Genomic DNA, 20,393 nt, shown 5'->3' with positions numbered 1-20,393 from the left:
AAAATGATTGAGGAAGAGTCAATATGGAAAAGGATACATGGGGAAATGGGGTAAAATGCTGTCTTGATTTTCTATTACAAGCAGGGTTCATGCATGTCTTTTTAAGTTAATTCCTCTGCCATTGTCCTATTCCCAATTACAAATGATCTGTCTACCAGGGGCCTACATTTGCTTCCAGAGTCCAGACTAAAATAGCCATTAAGTGACCGAATAGTGGTGCAGCCTCTAGGGCAGGGATTCCCAACCCTTTTAATGCCATGGACCACTACCATTACCCCAGGCTGGGAACCCCTGCTTAGAAACTGAATGGGCTTCTCCTGCTTATATTCTTCAGGCTTGCTCTCTTATGCCACAAAATTCTTTTCCACAAATATGATGTGGTTAGAGGTTAATAGCTATTTAGACAGATTTTGGGTTTGTCTCCTTTCTTGTATCCATCCCAGTTTTTATGACTCATATAAATCCTCTCTATTCAGATCTTATATCTATCTCCCATGTGTGGCTCACTTCATTTCCCAAGTTCAGTAAAAGCTAGCTAAATGTAAACTATCTCATCCTCCAGCAAAATGCTGTTAATCCTCCATTCAGAAATTACAATGACTATACCTCCTGGTTTTACAAAAGAAACTTTGTAAAGAATGTTAATATAATAACTGTTTAAGAACCTGTGCATATTTTAGAAATTAGAGGACTTTCTTCCCCCCCCCCATCCCTACCTCCATGAGGATATGGGTCAAAATGCAGGTAGATAGGACTAGTTCAGATAGACATCTTGAATTGCATGAAAGGGCTAATTTCCATGCTGAAAAACTAACTCTTTTGAAGTTAATTAATCACAACAGGTCTTCTGAACTTTCTATTCCCCCCCCCCAGTATGAATAATGGCCATTTATTACAATTCTATTGTTTTAACCTTTATTTATAACTGTCCAGACATTAAGGTCACCCTTAGTCTGGGCTAAGCCCCCTTATCTCTGCTGCTAACAGGCAGGGGGTACAGGTGTCTGAAGACCAGCAGCTCAAAGTTCAACAACAGCTTTTTCTCCACTGCCACCAGGATCTTAAACAGAGCTGAAAACAAACTAATTCTATCTCAGACTATATTTCCCTCAGCTTCAATAATTCAATTTATTTTGTTGTTAAATTGTGTATAATTTGTTGATTTAGGTTTATCAAATTTATGGTTACTATGTAATGTACTGTGCTACTACAGCAAAATGCTAATTTTCATGGCTTATACCTTGGCTATTTATGGCTGTAATAAAACATAAATGGCTATTTTTTAATGTTCTCTGGGGAGCACCCTATAAAAAATGATTAATGAACAAGAATTTATGGGCTGTTGGAGAATTGTGGGGAAAACAGCTACAATCAGCTTAGCTCTACTCATTGAGCGGCACAAGAAGCATGAAAATCCCGAAGTGCTGGAGGAACTCAGCAAATCAGGCAGCATCTATGGAAAGGAATAAAGAGTGTAACATTTCAGGACCTATGAAGAGTCTCAACCCAAAACTCTCTATTCCTTTCTATAGATGCTGCTTGATCTGCTGAGTTCCTTTAGAATTCTGCGTGATGTTACTCTGGGAATTTCCAGCAGAACCACTCGTGTTTATGAAAGCCTTTTCTTGATGTTCTAATCCCCTGTAGAGAGATATTCTGGTTTCATTAGTTTTGATTTTAAAAACCATGGAGTTTTATCATAAATTTTGAAATCACCGATCAAGGTTTACCATACTTTTGGATAGGCAATGGTTGGACCCCGCTTCACGAGCAGCACAAATTCCTCCAAGCTTGGCCTCCTGAGGACAAACTCAGAACCAGTTGATGTCCTGAAGACCTGGCCCGGGAGATGTCCCAGGATCTCCTGGTGGGCGAGCATCCCCCACTTACTGTGCAGTTCCCCAGCTGCCACCAGTCGGAACATCTTCTGCAATTCCAAGCGATGCCTCCTGCGAAACTCGGCCAGCACCAAGTCCCCAGTTTTAAACGGCACTTCCTTAGCGGTGGATCGCGCCAGCATTCCTGGCGCTGCAGTTGCCACCGATGACAATTTGCAATGTCTCGGAACATCATTCCCAGCCTGTTCCTGGCTCCTCGGCTGTTGCTCGCGCAATTCCAACTCCTCCCTGGACAACGTCTGCTCCGGGATCAGTTTGCTAACCCTTCCCAGAAGGGACAAGAATTGTCTTCGGACATTGAAACCACTTCCCCACGGCCGCCAGGACCACGGTGACTTTGCTAAAGGCCAAGTATGTCCTGTTCCCAATTCCCGGTCACGGTCGTCTCTCTCACGGTCATGTCCATCACCCGGGCCGGCACCGCTGGAGCCCAGTCTCACTAACCCTTTGCAAAAGCCCGGCAAAAGGGAACAGACGCTGTCCGGAGCCCCACACCAAAGCCTAAAGTGCTTAGCTGGTCTGCTCACTGTCCGATGAATGCAGAAAGGTCGCTGTAAAAGGCACATCTTTCTCCAGCTCAAAAAAAATCACTCCGACATCTGCTATTCCTCCTCCCGATTGAAACCCACTCGCCTGCAAATTAAATTGCAACCACGCGATCGCTACAAATGTGCCTGTTTTAAACCACGACTTGCCGTCTCATGCTAATTTCAGCAGCTACTAGCAAGGCTCCGACTCCGGCTCCGGCTCCGGCTCCGCCTCAGGTCAAAGAACATCATAAGAAGGCGACAGCGGCAGAGCCCTCAATACGCGGAGCTCGGTCAACGATGGCAGCGCGTTTGTGATGCAATAGGGCGGGTGCGCGTCCTTTATTTCTGCATCTCTGGCCGTGCTTCCGGGTCTCTCTGGATAGTCTCAAAAGTCGGGATTTTTAAAATGTCAATAAAATCAATCTTAGCGTTTGTGGGTGTGAGGAACGTGAGTCTTTCAACTACCGAGCATCCATCTACAGGAAACCCACTTTATTATCTGCACACTCCATGAACGACTACTCCCATAAACTCTCCCCTACCCCGTTCCACACATATTCTCATTAACCATACCATCTCCCCTCCACAAACATTACTACCCACCATCTCCACACACATATTCCATCCACCCTCGCTGTCTTCCCCACCCCCACATTGCCATCGGGCTGTCACACGGAGAACCTGCAAACTCCACAGGGACAGTACTTGAGATCAGGATTAAACCCGGGCCATTGGAACTGTCAGACTATAGCTCTATTAGCTTTGCCACTGTACTGCTCCTGAAAGGAAGTCCTCTGGGTTAAAGCTTCAGTGGGGACCAGGTGCTTGGAACAGAGAAAATAACTGTGTGTGTGTGTGTGTAGGATGTGCTTTATTTTTATGATCTGTGATTGTACTATGTGGTGTATCTGAGGAGTGTGTGTTCATCCCTGTGTAGGCTTACATGCATAGATGTTTGTGTGCTGAGTGTGTGTGTGAAGTCTATGCAGTAGAACCTGGTCGACAGCCATTTTGAACTTCTTTAATGTGAGACCAAGACCTCACTCTATCAAATCCATGAAGTAGCTGGCTCACTCCATCAAGACCACGAAGAAGCTGGTGCAGAACAACCAATTCTCTTTCACTGCTCAGAACTGAAATAGATCAACTCATCCTCAGCTGGATGAAAGAAACTGCAAAAATACCACAAACATTATTCTCCAAATTCTGGTAGGGTATGCCTGACCCAGACCAGCATCCATCATATTGAGACCCCAGGTACAATCATTGGACAGGCCATATCATTCATATGTCTGACACTAGACTTCTGAAACAAACAATTTCTTCTAAGCTCCTCCATGTGAGAAGCTTATCAGGTGGACACATTGGCACATTGGCAACTCATTCCAAAAATGCACCACCCTTTGTATGAAGAAGCTCACCCTAACACCCTTTTAAAATTCCTTGCCTCTGACCTTAAATCTGTGCCCCCTTGTTTCTAGCACCCGTTCACCAGCAACTTTGATGTGTGTTGCTTGAATTTCCAGCATCTGGAGAATTTCTGTTGTTTGCTTTCACCCTGTCTGTGTTCCCCGTGATCTTATACCAAGGGAACCCTCAATTTTCGATGTTCCCGGGGGGGGGGGGGAATCCTAGTGTACTCAACCTCTCCTTGTAACTCAGGCCCCCAAGTCTATGCAACATCCTGGTAAATATTTTCTGCACTCTTACTAGTTTAATAACATCTTTCTTAAAACCAAAACTCTCTGCACCCTCACCAGTATCTTACATAACTGTAACGTAACATCCCAACTCCTATACTCAGTGGCCTAACTGATGAAGGTCAGTATGCCAAATGCATTCTTCACTAGCTTATCTGACTGTGACACTGCCTTCAGTGAACTGTGCACTTGCACCTTTCAAGTCTCTGCTCCATAACACAAACCAGGTCCCTACCGTGGTTTGACCTCCCAAAATGCAATATCTCTCATTTATCTGGATTGAAAACCATTTGACAATTCTCAGCCCACATACCTAGCTGACCGAGATCCCCCTGTAATAGATAGATAGATATACTTTATTGATCTCGAGGGAAATTGGGTTTCGTTACAGCTCCACCAACCAAGAATAGAGCATAAATATAGCAATACAAAAACCACAAACAATCAAACAACAATATGCAAACTATGCCAGATGGAAATAAGTCCAGGACCAGCCTATTGGCTCAGGGTGTCTGACCCTCCATGGGAGAAGCTGCAAAGTTTGATAGCCACAGGCAGGAACAACCTCCCGTGCCGCCCAGTGTTGTATCTCGGTGGAATATGGCCAGAGTCCAACAGCAAAAAGTTCAATATCCGCGCTACAAACATATTTCCTCGATCGTAATATGACCAGGATTGCACTATCCGTTTTTAACCAGAACAGCAAGCCCCCAACTCCTTTACGCTTACCACTGTTTCATAACCTTCTACACTGTCTAGAACACTGCCTATTTTAGTATCACCCACACATTACTAACAATGACTGTACATTCACATATACTAAGACACAAGAAGCTTGTGTGTGTATACCACCTTGACAAATTATGGCATACATACTGTTAATACATCAAGGTGGTATAAAAACAAAACAAATGCAGAATACAGTGTTACAGTCACAGAGACTACAAAGGTGCACCTCAGGATGTGTGCTTAGCCAACTGCTCTACTCTGTCTACACTGATGGTGAGACACGTAAGAACATAAGAAATAGGAGCAGGAGTAGGCTATCTGGTCCATCGAGCCTTCTCCTGCATTCAATAAGATCATGGCTAATCCAACCATGGACTGATCTCCACCTACCTGCGTTTCCCCCTACCCCTTAATTCCTCAACTATGCAAAAATCTATTCCACCTTGTCTTAAATATATTTACTGAGGTAGCCTCCACTGTTCCATTGGGCAGAAATTCCACAGATTCACCACCCTCTGGGAAAAGCAGTTCCTCCTCATCTCCGTCCTAAACCTACTGCCCTCTATCTTGAGAGTATGAGAGTATGTCCCCATGACACAGCTAAAGTGCCATCTACAAATCTGTCAATGACACCACTGATGTCTGCTGAATCTCGGGTGACAATGAGGAGGTGTACAGGAGAAACATAGATCAGGCTGGTTGAGTGGCAACCTCACACTCAATGTCAGCAAGACGGGAGAACTGATTATGGACTTCAAACAGAGGAAGTCAGGAGATCATGTGCCAGTGGCAGAAAGGGTGAGCAGCTTTAAGTTCCTGGGTGTCTTGGGCCCAATACTTTGATGCAGAAATGAAGAAGGCATACTCCTAATAAAGTAGAGATTTGGGGAGTTTCGGTACATCAGCAAAGACTCTTTGCAAGTACATGGAGAGCATTCTGACTGGATGCATTACAGCTTGGTATGGAGCCTCCAGAGGGTTGTTGACTCAGTCAACTCCTTAACAGGCACAACCCTCTCCACCATCAAGGACATCTTCAAGAGCACTGCCGCCATCATTTAGAGCCCTCACCATCGGGGCATGCCCTCTTCTCGTCACTACTATCAGTGTGGAGATACAGAAATCTGAAGACCCACATGCAACAATTCAGAACAGTTTCCACTCCTCCCTCATCAGATTTCCGAAGGGTCTATGAGCCCTCATTTTTACTTTTTTTTTGCACTCTTTATTTATTTTGTAATTTATGGCAATTTTATGTTTCTGCACCGTACTGCTGCTGGAAAACAACAAATATCATGTCACATAAGTCGGTGATAATAAACCTGTCGAGGGCCGGATCAAAGGTGGTGATGAATCAGCATACAGGAGGGAGGATGAAAACCAGGCTGAGGGGTGCCACAAAAACAACCTCTCACTCAGCATCAGCAAGACCAAGGAGCTGGTTATTGACCTCAGGAGGAGGAAAATGGAGGTCGGTGAGCCAGTCCTCATGGGGGTATCAGGGGTGGAGAATGTTAGCATCTTTAAATTCCTTGGTGTTATTATTTCAGGGAATCTGTCCTGGGCCCAGCACCTAAGTGCAATTATGAATAAAGCATGGCAGCTCTTCTACTGCCATAGGAGTTTCTGAAGATCTGGCTTGACATCTAAAACTTTGACAGACTTCTATAAATGTATGGTGAACAGTATATTGACAAGTTGCATCACAGACTGGTATGGAAACACCAATGCCCTTGAATGGAGAGGATATGGCCCAGTCCATCACTGGTAGAGCCCTGCCAACCGTTAACCACATTTACACGCAGCATTGTCACAGAAAAGCTGCACACATCAAGGACCCCCACCACCCAGGCCATGCTCTGTTCTCGCTGTTGCCATCAGAAAGAAGGTACAGGAGCCTCAGGACTCACACCACCAGGTTCAGGAGCAGTTATTACCTCTCAACCACCAGGCTTTTGAACCAAAGGGGATTTACAGTACTTCACTCAACCTCACTTGCCCCATCACTGAGCCATTCCCACAAGCTATGGATTGACTTTCAAGGAGTCTTCACCTCATGTTCTCAATATTTATTGCTTATTTCTTTATTTATTATTATCGTTATTATTATTATTACCTGTTTTCTCTTTTGTGTTTGCACAGTTGGCTTTCTTTTGCACACCGTTGCTTTTCCATCCTATTGGGTGCAGTCTTTTCATTGATTCTATTGTATTACTCGGGGTTGTATATGGTGACACATTATGTACTTTGACAATAAATTTATTTTTAACTTGTACTTTTGTACTTGATTCTGGAAAAAAAAGTGCAGTACCACAGGTTGGTAAAGAGTAATTAATTTGGGTTTATTCCTTCAGTTGTTTCGCTCACTACTGCCAAGGTTCTAGTGTGGCAGGGATGTCATAGAATTATGTCCTTCATTTTAACAGAGCACTGATGTCCCGTTTTGCCCCGTCAGTGAAAGGCACAGAGCGGGCCAAAGTCAGTCACTCGGGCCCGGGAAGATTGTAGCTGTGATTGACAGGCGGGGCTCCGCCTCGCAACCCTGAGGCCGTGCGCCTGCGCGCTAGATAACACGTGTCGAGGCGGCATGGCGGCGGCTGATGGCGAAGTGGAGAGTGTCGGAGGCTGGTGCTGCGTCTTTTCACCTGGTTCAGCGCAGTGCCTTGCTTCAGTGGCGGGTGATGGCCGTATACGGGTGTGGGACACGCAGGGCGGCGGTCTGAAGCACGAATATGTGCCTTCGTCGCACCTTAGCGCCACTTGCAGTTGCCTGTCATGGGCTGTCCCGCGGCGCCTCCGCCAGGTGAGTGTCGGGCTTCGGCGCGGCCTAGTGGTGGTGGGCGAGGGGTCTGGGCATTCGGCACGGGATGGAACGGAACGGTGGCCACAGCGCCTTTCCCTGGGCAGCGAGTGAAAAAAGTAGGCCGCGGCCCTCCCCGTCCCGGCCGTACATGTGGCTCTGGCTCAGGGTCTGCAAATCTGTCTCCTCCCCCCCCCCCCCACCGTGGTCCCTGGTTGGAGGGGGCTTCCGGATTCGGGCCCTGTTATATTTTTTTTGTAAAATAAACTGAAATTTTACAGCCCCAAATTCTTTTTTTCCCCATCGGCGAGAAATTCACCCGAGTTTCTAAAATCTCAATTGCAGTGAGCCGCCGCCGTTATAAAGCATGCTCTCGTTGTTAAAGCCGAGTTTTCAAAACCGCACTGAACTTGTGGAAACTGACTTAATGGAGGCGATCGCGTAGCGGGCCTTCAGACACAATCAGCTGTCGGATTCTTATCCTTTTCAGCTACTACAAAGTGTTCAATTATCTAAACCTGTTGAATAGAGCTCATGCGTGGCTTATATTTATATTGAGCAGAATGTGAGCGGTCTGTACTGGGATGTTAAGGAAGGGGATGAATTGTAGTTTATTCAAGTAGCATCTAGACCATTTAATTCATCTTGGCCATCAGAGGTGCTCGCTGGGCGACACGAGGCAGTTAAGTATTAAAAGTTTGTTCACGCCATTCATGTTGGAGGTGAGAATTTTCTGGATCTTCAGTCAGAAGAATGTGTTCACGTTGAGGTGCATTACTTCTATTTTCACACTATGTAAAATAAAGTTTCAATCCATTGATAGTTAATCTTTTAGAAATACCTGAACTTTTCATTTCCGTTATCTATAACTTTAATATGTTGAATAGCATCAAAGAAATGATGAATAAAAATGTTTCAGGATGGTCGTCAAAATTTGTAATCTCATTATGATTTGGTGACATCGAGAATGGTGACATCGAGAAGTAGCTATCTTAACTACTTGTCATCTGACACTTCATTATCAAAATTATTTCACAGACTGTTCACCTCTCAAAGTGCATGTGAATGATCTGTTGACTTTTTTCCCTGTAAATTTTTTTCATCATTGCATTCAAAGTCTGTTGCAGCATTTTCCATATTGTCCTAACTTGCAGTCATCTTCAAATTCAAGTTTGTAATTCAGCCATACACATGTCCACTGTTAAACGACATGTTTCTCTGGATAAAGATGCATAACTCTCACATGACACACAAAGTAATGTTTCCACAAATAACGTACAAAATATGATATAAGCTGTAAAGTAAACAGTTTAATGCTTCATACGTGATGAGACCTGGATGGCAGGGAGTTCAGTGGTAATCTTGAAGATTAGCTTAAATTCTAGCTCCTGCTTGACCCTGACAACTCCAATCCTACCATTTCTAGTGATGGGTTATTGAACTAAAAGCATTAATTCTGCTTCTGTCTCCACAGGTGGTAACTTGTCCTGCTGAGTACTTCTGGCAGTCTTTTTATTTCAGATTTCCAACAATTGCAGTTGTTTGGTTTTGTATTGCCCACCTTTAATTAGCTTCCATACTGGGGAGCCTTTAGACATCTCTGTATATTCTAGTCTTTTTAGACATTAGCAAAGCTACATTTGACTGAAATCTTGGTTGTTCTGGTATCTGCTTTCTTTGCATTTCAGTGTTTTGGACAGTTTGTGCATCTGAAAATACTTGGGCCATTTTGGCATAAAGAACTGCAAAACAAAGATTATATAATTATTTAGCATATTATTACATCAAAGATGTTAGATAAGCCTGAAGAATTGTACTGGAGGTCTGTGTATTGAAATTATCTTTTTTTTAAAACAACTTTTTCTGGATTTGGTATTCATACAGCATGGAAACAGGCCCTGCAGCCAAAAATATCTATGTTGACTACTGTACTTTCCTAAACGAATCCCACTTAACTGCAACCGGTCCATAACTACTTATGCCAGCAATTCAAGGAGTATCTACAAGCTTCTTAAATACTATGAGAGCCATCACTTCAGTGCATTCCAGAATTCAGCCATTTTAGAAAACTTTTCCCCTCAGAAACACATACCTGATAAGTTATTCCCTTTTGTTTTAGACGCCAACACCATGGGAAATAGATACCTGTTATGTACCTGTCTCCACTCTTAAATTATCACCTACCTCTATCGGTTGACTATTCATTTCCATGGAAAATGAACCCAACTGCTATGACCTGTTTTTATAACCTGAAATGCTGTAATCCAGGCAACCATTCTGATGTATCTTTTCTGTAGCACCAACACATCCTTGCCTTGGTGAGGAAGTCAGAACAGGACGCAATAATACTGGAGTAGCTTTGAAAAAGAGTTGGAGATTGCAACAATGACATACCTGCACTATAACTGATAGAAATTAAGCATCCTAAATGTCAGCTTCATCCCACCCTCCCATTTTCCTGAGTAGCTACATTTGGGGATCTATGAAGTTGTACCCATTTCTTATGCTCTGCTCTTATTTGACCTTGCAATGTATCGTTTTGTACAGATTTCCATTCCGTCTGCCTGGTCTCAAATTTGAGTGTTGGCGCTGCATTAATCCAAACTGTTACGCAATGCTGTAGCATTGGAAGTGGTGGAAAGTCTTTTTGTAGTCAACAGGTGTGTTACGTGGCACGGGAGTCCTACTGTCTAATCTGCATGGCTACTTTATTTATAAGGTAGTTTCATTTGAGTTTCTGAACCCTAATGTATTGATAGTTGAGGATTTGGCAATGGTAGTGCTATTACATAATGATAGGTAAGTGACTAAAGTCTCTCATTGGAGATTGTCACTGCCTGGCACTTAGGTAGAAGTAACTTTGGGATACTTCTGCCCATGCTAAGTAGTGTCTGCATGCAGACTTGGACTGCTTTGTCTCCTACAAAACAATTTGAGCATTGTACAGATATTCCCTCTTCTGATGGAAGGAACCATTGAAGGCTATTGATGAAGCACCTAAAAACTATTGGGTGTAGAACAACATCTTAAATCACTCCTAAAGCCTGGATGGTCTTCAGAAAACAACCATATTCATTTGTGTTAGGCATGGCTAACTCCCTCCCCCCCACCCCAACCCCATATTGTTCATTGGCTTCAGTTTTTTTTAAAAACAGAGCTCCCTGCTGCTGCACTTTTGAAATGTAGCCTTATGTCAAAGAAAGACATTGTCAAGTCTGTGTGCTTTCATTTAGGCTGTAATGAAATGAGCTATGTGGCTGAAGTGAAATCCAAATTGGGCACTTTTGAGCAAAGCTGTGGAAGTATCCAGCATTTCTGATCAGTTCATGGGCATATAGATAGCTACAGAGAGGGATAATATTTAGTGGAAAATGGAAGTTTTGCTAATGAAGGATGTGGGATTGCAGGCAGAAGTTAGCAATATGGTTTAATCTGATAGGCCCAGGCTGGGTATGAAAGTGCTGACTAGGGAAGGGAGCTTGTCTTTAGGACCAAAGACAGTGGAGGTCCAATGTTTTATTGGGAATTGCAGTCAATTATAGGTCTAGTCAGATGAGCAGGTTCACAATTTAGATAGAGTAGGAACTCAGAGATTTTCTAAATGTGGTGTTGATTCTGCATTAGGTAATATATAAATAAAAAAAATTAATTGTTTCCTGGGGACTGACTATTGTAAAGGCGGTTAGTTTGGGTGGTGGGAAGATTGGCGGGGGTGGAGGAAGTTGCTAGCACTTGCTTTGAAAGAGTGACTTAAGATGTTCTCAGCTAGTTTATCAAGGTTGTTCTTGCATTAGATATTTGCTTTGTGAGGTGAGGTATTAATGGAATTCCTGCATGATCACAGGAACTTTTCTAGCATAAAAAAACTTTGATTTGGGTTGGCTTTGAATGCATATATCTATATTAGTGCTACTTGAGTACAATGTATTAGAATTGGATTTATATCAGAATCAGGTTTATTATCACCATGTGACATGAAATTTGTTAACTTAGCAGATCAATGTAATAGCAGCAGAGAAAAAATAAATTTAAAAAAAAACAGGTAATCATTTGCGTATATTAAATAGACCTTTAAAAAGTACAAAAACAAATACGGTATACAGTATTAAAAAGTGAGGTAGTGTCCATTTAGGAATTGCATGGCAGAAGCTGTTCCTGAATCGCTGAGTGTGTGCCTTCAGGCTTCTGTACCTCCTACCTGATGGTAACAGTGAGAGAAGGGCATACCCTGCGTACTGGAGGTCCTTAATAATGGCCGCTGTCTTTCTGAGACACCGCTCCCTGAAGATGTCCTGGGTACTTTGTAGGCTAGTGCCCAAGATGGAGCTGACTAGATTTACAACCTTCTGCAGCTTCTTTGTACTTTATTGTCGCCAGATAATTGATAGTAGAGCATGCAATCATCACGGCGATATTCCGTTCTGCACCTCGTGCTCCCTGGAGTACACATCGATATTAAATATTAAAAATGTAAATTATAAATCATAAATAGAAAAGGGAAAGTAAGGTAGTGCAAAAAAACCCAGATGCAGGTCTGGATATTTGAAGGGTACAGCCCAGATCCGGGTCAGGATCTGTTCAGCAGCTTATCACAGTTGGAAAGAAGCTGTTCCCAAATCTGGCCGTACGAGTCTTCAAGCTCCTGAGCCTTCTCCCAGAGGGAAGAGGGATGAAAAGTGTGTTGGCTGGGTGGGTCGTGTCCTTGATTATCCTGGCAGCACTGCTGCGACAACATGCGGTGTAAAGTGAGTCCAAGGACAGAAGATTGGTTTGTGTAATGTGCTGGGCTGTGTTCATGATCTTCTGCAGCTTCTTCCGGTCTTGGACAGGACAATTTCCATACCAGGTTGTGATGCACCCCAGAAGAATGCTTTCTACAGTGCATCTATAAAAATTAGTGAGGATTTTAGGGGGCTGAGTACACAGCCTTGTGGGGCACCAGTGCTCAGAGTGATTGTAGAGGAGAGCTTGTCCCCTATTTTTACAGCCTGGGTCCTGTCTGAGGAAGTTGAAGATCCAGCTGCAGATCTGAGTGCTAAGGCCCATGTTCCGGAGGTTAGGAATCAGTTTATTTGGAACGATGGTATTAAAGGCAGAGCTGTAGTCAATGAAATCGAGCCTTACGTATGCGTCTTTATTCTCCAGGTGTTCTAAGGAGGAATGTAGGGCCAGAGAAATGGCATCTGCCGTTGACCTGTTGCTCCAGTAGGCGAATTCCAAAGCGTCGAGGTTGACCGGAAGGCTGTGGTTGATGTGTGCCATAACCAATCGCTCAAAGCACTTCATAGCAATTGATGTCAGAGCCACAGGTTGATAGTCATTCAGGCATGTCACCTTGCTCTTCTTCGGCACCGGGATTATCATTATCTTAAAACACTTCTGGTCCTGTGGAGTAACCCCTCCATACCAGACAGTGATACAGCCTGTCAGAATGCTCTCCACTGTAGAAGTTATTGAGTGTATTTGTTGACATGCCAAATCTCTTCAAACTGCTAATGAGGTATAGCCTTCTGTGTAACTACATCGATATGTTAGGACCAGGTTGAATCCTCAGAGATCTTGACACCCAGCATCTTGAAGCTACTCACTCCCACTTCTGATCCCTCTATGAGGTTCCTTTGTCTTACCCTTCCTGAAATCCACAATCAGCTCTTTTGTCGTACTGACGTTGAGTGCCAGGTTGTTGCTGCGGCACCACTCCACTAGTTGGCATATCTCACTCCTGTACGCCCTCTCATCACCACCTGAGATTTTACCAACGATGGTTATATTGTCAGCAAACTTATACAGGTTTCCCCCGCCATTCGAAGGTAGAGCGTTCCTATGAAACGGTTCGTAAGCCGGAATGTTGTAAAGCGAAGACGCAATTACCATTAATTTACATGGGAAAAATTTGTGAGCGTTCGCATACCCAAAAATAACCTACCAAATCATGCCAAATAACACATAAGACCTAAAGTAACAGTAACATATAGTAAAAGCAGGAATGATATGATAAATACACAGCCTATATAAAGTAGAAATACTTTTCCACAGTCATTGCTGCACTGTTCTCTGTAGTGAAAATCTCACGCAAGTGCCGTCGGCAGAAACACTCTCTCCAGTAACCTTTAAGCTATGAAGCTGTCAAATCATACCAAATAACACATAAAAATACACAGCCTATATAAAGTAGCAATAATGCGCGGAGCACACTGATGATGGTGTGTTAGACTGAGTGGTCGGAGGTTGGGGTGGTGCAGTGGCCCCCACCCTCCAGGCAGCGACCCGATACTGATCCGCGAAGCATGCAGGGGTACAGCGGTAGCCGGGGCGCACCCAGCACATCTTTAAGAAAAAAGCCGAAACAAACAAGCTAATTAATTAGGTGCTGCCCGGCACGTAAATGTCGGCCCAGATCTGAGGTGACGCAATCGGCAATCACCTCTGATCTAGGCTGACAATTACGTGCCGGGCGGCATCTAATTAATTAGCTTGTTTGTTTCAGCTTTTTTCTTAAAGATGTGCTGGGTGCATCCCGGCTACCGCTGCATTCTCCGCGAATCGATATCTGTCTGGGGCCCGAGGGTTGGGGTGGTGGGACACTGGGGTGTCATTTCATCGTCAATCAGGGCAGGCAGGTCATCTTCTCCTATGTCTGCTTGCCTTGATGTCGAAGGTCAAGGTTCGTTATCTGCTGTGGCTGATGTGGAAGGCTTGCTTGACTGCTTAGCCTCGCGCATTTTTAGATCATACAGTTCTTTGTAAGGACTCAAACCATCCTGCAAATATGCCCTAAACTGACGTACCCTTTCAAAATTAAACTACTTGATCATTGCAGCGAAAATCTCACGCAGTTGCTTCACGTTCAGTTCCTGTACGACTTCACTTTCGTTACTGCATTCGGTTTCAATTGTTATCCTTTCCTTCCAATTGCATCAGCTCTTCATCTATCGGTTCTTGGTCATGAGATGCCAAACCTCTTCAACATCTTCGTCAACTTCCACAAGCCAAACTCACTTTGTCCTTACTTTGTTCACCACGATCGAAATGCTTAATTATGTCTAGTTTTACGCTGAGTATAACACCCTTACAAGCTCTTTCAGGCTTTTCCAATACCTTAGAACTCATCTTGCAAACAGCTGCTCACAGGCACGTCTTTAAGCAATGCCGGCGAGAATGCCGTTCAGAATCTGGGGGAGAGCGGCTGCTTGGGGCATGCGCTACTTTTTTCGCGTGCTGCCTTTTTTTGTAACAGTGGAAACACCTTCTGTTAGTGAAAATAAGTAACTAATGTAGGTCTTTTGTAACTGAGGTTTTGTAAAGCGAACGTTCAAAAAGTGGGGGACACCTGTAGATGGTATTTGAGCTATGCTTAGCCACACAGTCATGTGTATATAGAGTGGAGCAGTGGGCTAAGCACGCACCTCTGAGGTGCACTAGTGTTGATCGTCAGCGAGGAGGATATGTTATCACCAATCCGCATAGATTGTAGTCCCTGGTTAGGAAGTCGAGGATCCAATTGCAGAGGGAGGTACAGAGGCCCAGATTCTGCAACTTCGCAATCAGGATTGTGGGAATGATCGTATTAAATGCTGAGCTATAGTCGATGAAAGGCATCATGTTGTCCAGGTGGTTTAAAGCCGTGTGTAGAGCCATTGAGGTTGCATCTGCCGTTGACCTATTGTGGCGATAGGTAAATTGCATTGGATTCAGGTCCTTGCTGATGCAGGAGTTCAGTCTAGTCATGACCAACTTCTCAAAGCATTACATCACTGTCGATGTGAGGATATGAGTGCTACTGGGTAATAGTCATTAAGGCAGCCCACATTTTTATTCTTAGGTACTGGTATAATTGTTGCCTTTTTGAAACAAGTGGGAACTTGTGCCCATAGCAGTGAGAGGTTGAAAATGTGAATACTCCTGCTAGTTGGTTGGCACAGGTTTTTAGAGCCTAACCAGGTACTCTATCGGGACCTTCCGCCTTGCGAGGGTTCACTGACAAATACCACAAAACTTGTTGATCGACAGTCGTACAGTGAGTGCAATGCACTGGGGCGCCATGGTAGTGTAGCAGTTAGTGCGATGCTACTGCAGCTCGGCATCTAGCACCGTCTGTATGGAGTTTGTACATTCTCATGGAAAAGTGGGTTTCCGCTGGGTGCTCTGGTTTCTTCCCACATTCCAAAGACATATCTATTAGTAGCTTAGTTGGTCATTGAAAATTGTTAAATAGGTGAGTTGCTGGATAGTGTGGCTTGTTGGTCTGGAAGAGCTTTCTCTGCATGTATCGTTTAATAAAATAAATGATACTATAAAGTAAATAAAAGATTAAATAACACAGAGTAAACATCATGAGGTAGTGTTCATGGGTTGGTTCACTGTCCATTCAGAATTCTGACAGCGGAGGGGGAAAAGCTGTTTCTAAAGTGTCGAGAGTGTCTCTTTAGGCTCTTGTACCACCTCTGGGAGTAATAAGAACAGATGATGCCCTAGGTGATGGAGTCAATCATGATGGATGCAGCCTTTTTGAGGCATTGCCTTTGGGAGATGTCCCTGATGCTGGGAAGGCTGGGGTCAGTGAATCTGCAGCTTTTTCTGATCCTGTGCATTGGTCCCATCATCCCAGGCAGTGATGCAACTAGTTAGAAATCTCTTCATGGTTCATCTGTTGCTGAATAGCAAAGTTTGTTGAGTGTGGATACCTTTAGCTACCTGGACTACAAACTCCACATTTAATTTCGCAGTCAATCCCTTTTCTCCTTTTCTCCTTTAAAATGGCCTTTGAAACTTTGGGTCAAGCTTTTGGTTGTTTTCCGTAGTATCAATTTGTGGTCTTGAAGTCATCATTAATTTCTGCAAAGGTTTGATATTTAATTGCAATATTGTCAAATCTAATTTATAGCATTACTTGACATTTTAAATATTAATATTATTTTTCCCGATTTCCCTTAGTGGGAGTCACCCAGTTTCTTTTGGACCTTTAGCTCCATCAAACTTTACAGCTCTTCCCTTGGAGGGTCAGACACCCTGAGCCAATAGGCAGGGTCCTGGACTTATTTCCTGGCATAATTTACATATTACTATTTAACTATTTATGGTTTTATTACTATTTAATTATTTATGGTGCAACTGTAACGAAAACCAATTTCCCCCCGGGATCAATAAAGTATGACTATGACTAGCTTAATTGAATAACCCATTCGCCTTCTACCCTGTGGACTCTTAAGAACGTATATTCCTCATGTATTGTTGAAGTATAGTGACATTTTTTTTAAAAAAAGCAGGACATTTTTCTTGACTTTATAAACTGCCAGTTAGCTCAATACTAACATCGGACAGTAGTCATAATGCCAAACCAACTGCAGGATTTTCATTGATTTTGTTTAATTCTTTGTGATCCTTCCATGGTTGGGCATGAATGTCACTGGCGGAAAGGTTATTCAAAAGATTGCACATTGGAGCTACTGTTTTACAGTGAACTTGTGTTGATAGCTTTACATGGTGTTTTAAAACTGGGTTCAAGGATTTAGATTTTTGTTTTGGTGCATTCATGAATACTGTATTTTTATCATTCCATGGGAGTTGTCATTTCTTAAATCCTGCCAAATCCTGATTCATTCAAAATAAATTTGAGTTAACAATCACAAAAATATCTGCACATGCTGGAAATCAAAGCAACACAAAATGCTGGAGGAGCTCAGCACACCAGGATGAGTAAACAATGGATGTTTTGGGCTGAGACCCTTCATCAAGACTCAAGTTAAATTTTCTTTTGATGCTTACCTTGTTTATATTAATGTGACAGGAAGTGCATCTTGCAATAATGGTAGCTTGTTTTGTTAAAGAATCATTTTCTAGCATTTACCTTGTGATTCCTGTTTACTTCCCACTCTGCATATCCCTTCTCCCACCCCTATCACTGTCTCCAAATGGTTACATTTTTTTTCATCAATCAACCATCAGGGATTTTTTTTAACCTTTTAATTATTTTATGTTCTGTAAAAGCATTGACTTTCCAAAATTTAAAATCTTTGTAGCATTTGAATTGATCTGTTTTAGTTAAAAGTAAATATCTTGGCTGATCTTCCATGTTTCTTCTAATTTCCTGCACTATCCCAATATTCCTGGTTACCATATCGATAAATCTAATGAACCCTATTTTGGATGCGCTTGGCGACCAATCCTCCACACCCTTATCTCATAGAGGATCCAAAAGTTTCATCACTGAAGAAATTTCTCCTTATCTCAGTAGACTTATTCTGAGATCATGTGCACTGATTTTAGACTTCTCTGCCAGGGAATTGTCCTCTGTTTATTTGGCCTGCCAAGCCAGTTAAGAATTTTGAAAATTTCAGTGAGACCTCTTTTCAGTCTTCTAAACTTTAGAAACTATAGGTCTGGTGTACACAGTTTGTACTTGTTATCCCTCAAACTAGTGAACCTCTGTTGCCTCTTTGGCAAGTGCATCCATGGGTAAGGAGACCAAGTTGTTCACTCTATCCCAGGTGCGGGTTCACCAAGTGCTGTGTAATTTTGACTTTTTCCTCGTGGAATGACTGGGGTGTTTCTGTTTCGTTAATGGAGATGCTGTCTCCCTATTTGAAGCTGCAGGGCCACAAATTAAGGGAATGTTATAAACTGCTATTTGCTATTAATCAACATAGGCCCATCAATCAGAAATACATGCTATTGTCCTTGACCCAGACTCAAGGTAATGCAGGATAATATTTCTATTAACTAATGATTTTTTTCCAATGGTGTTAATGAAGTAATTGAGTGAGGAAATGGGATTTTTTTTCTCCTCTTTCCAGGAGGTTCCTCAGAAGAAAAAAAGGAAATCAGAACAAGTGGAAGCCAGCAATGAAGTGGATCTATTGGCTATTGGCACAGCAGTCGGAAGCATCTTGATATACAGTTTAGTTAGAGGAGAACTACAGAGGAAGTTGGTAAGATTGCTTTTAATGTTGCATTTGTGAAAGCTGTTTACTGTTAGACAAAACTATGAATATCCTACAAAAAAGGCAAAAGAAATGAAGGATTATGGATATGCATTCAACACCATTAATGGCATCTTTATGTTCTATACTGCAGTTCAAGGTAGTTGTGAAAGTGCATGATCTCTTGCCCCCTGGAAGTGTTTCTAATGTTTTCAAAAACCTGAATAAATGTGTATAAAAGATTTGGCAACATTACAAGGAGAATTTGCATAAACTAGGATTCCATTCTCTGGAATGCAGGAGATTTGAGGGGAATGCTGTCAGAGTATAAGTGAAAGCACATAGTCTTTTTCCCAGGGAGGGATTGCTAAACTCTAGAGGGTGTATATTTAAGATCAAAGGTTGGAATTTTAGAAAAGGGACATCCGGGGCAACAGCCTCACACTATGAATGATGTATATTTGGAATGAGTTGCCAGAGATAGTGTTGAGGTTTAAAAGCCATCTGGACATGTTCATACGGGTTTCAGTTGATATGGGTTAAACTCGGCAGGTGGATCTAGCTTGCTTACAGCACAGTTGGCATGCTAGGTTGTTGAGTTTGTTCCCATGCTGTATCATTATGAAATCATGTGCTACTGTACAAATGTGCTCGCATTTTCTTCCAGTGCAGTTTTGCAAATGCCCCTGTGCAGTTTTTCATCCTTGTCCAGGAGTCTAATCTGAGTTTGAAAAATAGAAATTTGGTGTTCTGCAGATATTGTCAAAAATGCAATGGATTGGTGCCAGGGGTAATCTTGTAATATTTCTTTTATCCAGCCAAATGATTTGGAAATATTGCGGGAAATGTTACTTTATTTAGGGGATTCCAGCAGTTGATAGTGCTTTAGGGCACTTGGCTTCTCTTGTCCAGTTCAAAGTAAAGATATTTTTGGGTTACTCTCCCTTTTTCAACTTGCCTGCTGTCTTGCAAGTGTTAATTTAGATACACTTCAGTTGTGATGTGGTCTTCCTCTTTTATCCTTTCCAGATGTTATAGTAATGTTATCTGTTTTGTCTACATTTTTCTACTGCTGAAACAAGGGTCAAGAAGTATAGCATCATCTTTTGCCAATGAAAATGGATTACTCTTGACCTCAATTGAATCTCCCTTTGTTCTCACTACTTAATAAACCCAAACTTCTTAATCTGATAATTATAATCTTTCATCTTTCTACAGTATTGACTTGGAGATGTACAGCACACTAGATCACCACTGACCTTTGACCTCCCATTTACACCAAACTGCACAAAACATTTTTTTTGTTGTCCCCATATTTCTTCCCAGATTCAACCATTCACCTACACGCTAGGAGAAATTTAGTAACTGATTAACCTACCAGCCTGCACGTCTTATTCACGTAGGAGGAAATGATATCACAGGAGAAAATGCAAGCTGCCAGGGAGAGGAAACGATATCACAGGAGAAAATGCAAGCTGCCAGGGAGTGTGGAAACTCCACATTCACCTAGGGTCAGACTTAAATTTGCGTTTCTGGTGCTGCAGGGCAGTGTCTACCAGCTGTGTCACTCTGCTCGTGCAATGCTTCACTTGTGACTGGACTGTTGTTGCATACATTCCATGTGACCTTAAGTACCCTATCTACCCGCGCTGCCACCAAGAATCTATGGATTTATGCTCTAAAGTCAAGCTTTACTTTGTATAGTATGCTATTTATTGTGTATTCTCTGCTTTGTCCTTTCTTCACAAACTGCTTTTCTCTAGACTTTGCCCATCTAACTAGTCTGTTATTTTCTTGCAATTCTTTTGAACTCTCCA

General features: G+C 42.7%; 2 protein-coding genes across 3 annotated transcripts in view; one reads left to right on the top strand and one right to left on the bottom strand.

The window, feature by feature from the left end:
• Positions 1 to 2,649, bottom strand: part of trmt61b (tRNA methyltransferase 61B) — a 40,697-nt gene extending 38,048 nt beyond the window's left edge. The window contains exon 1 of one of the 2 annotated variants that reach the window (XM_072247154.1): positions 1,736 to 2,649. In XM_072247154.1, coding sequence (XP_072103255.1) covers positions 1,736 to 2,464 — 729 coding nt within the window. In that variant the 5' untranslated portion in view covers positions 2,465 to 2,649. The remainder of the gene's footprint in view (positions 1 to 1,735) is intronic. The other variant, XM_072247163.1, reaches the window with a different exon arrangement.
• A 4,771-nt stretch (positions 2,650 to 7,420) lies between these two features.
• The window catches only part of wdr43 (WD repeat domain 43), a 57,832-nt gene continuing 44,859 nt past the window's right edge, over positions 7,421 to 20,393 (top strand). The window contains exons 1-2 of the mRNA XM_072247145.1: positions 7,421 to 7,660; positions 18,451 to 18,585. Coding sequence (XP_072103246.1) covers positions 7,445 to 7,660; positions 18,451 to 18,585 — 351 coding nt within the window. The 5' untranslated portion in view covers positions 7,421 to 7,444. The remainder of the gene's footprint in view (positions 7,661 to 18,450; positions 18,586 to 20,393) is intronic.

The sequence above is a fragment of the Mobula birostris genome, chromosome 2 (assembly GCF_030028105.1).
Source record: "Mobula birostris isolate sMobBir1 chromosome 2, sMobBir1.hap1, whole genome shotgun sequence".
Lineage (NCBI taxonomy): Eukaryota > Metazoa > Chordata > Chondrichthyes > Myliobatiformes > Myliobatidae > Mobula > Mobula birostris.
Note: the sequence above shows the minus strand (reverse complement) of the source record. Positions and strands in the feature narration are given on the sequence as shown.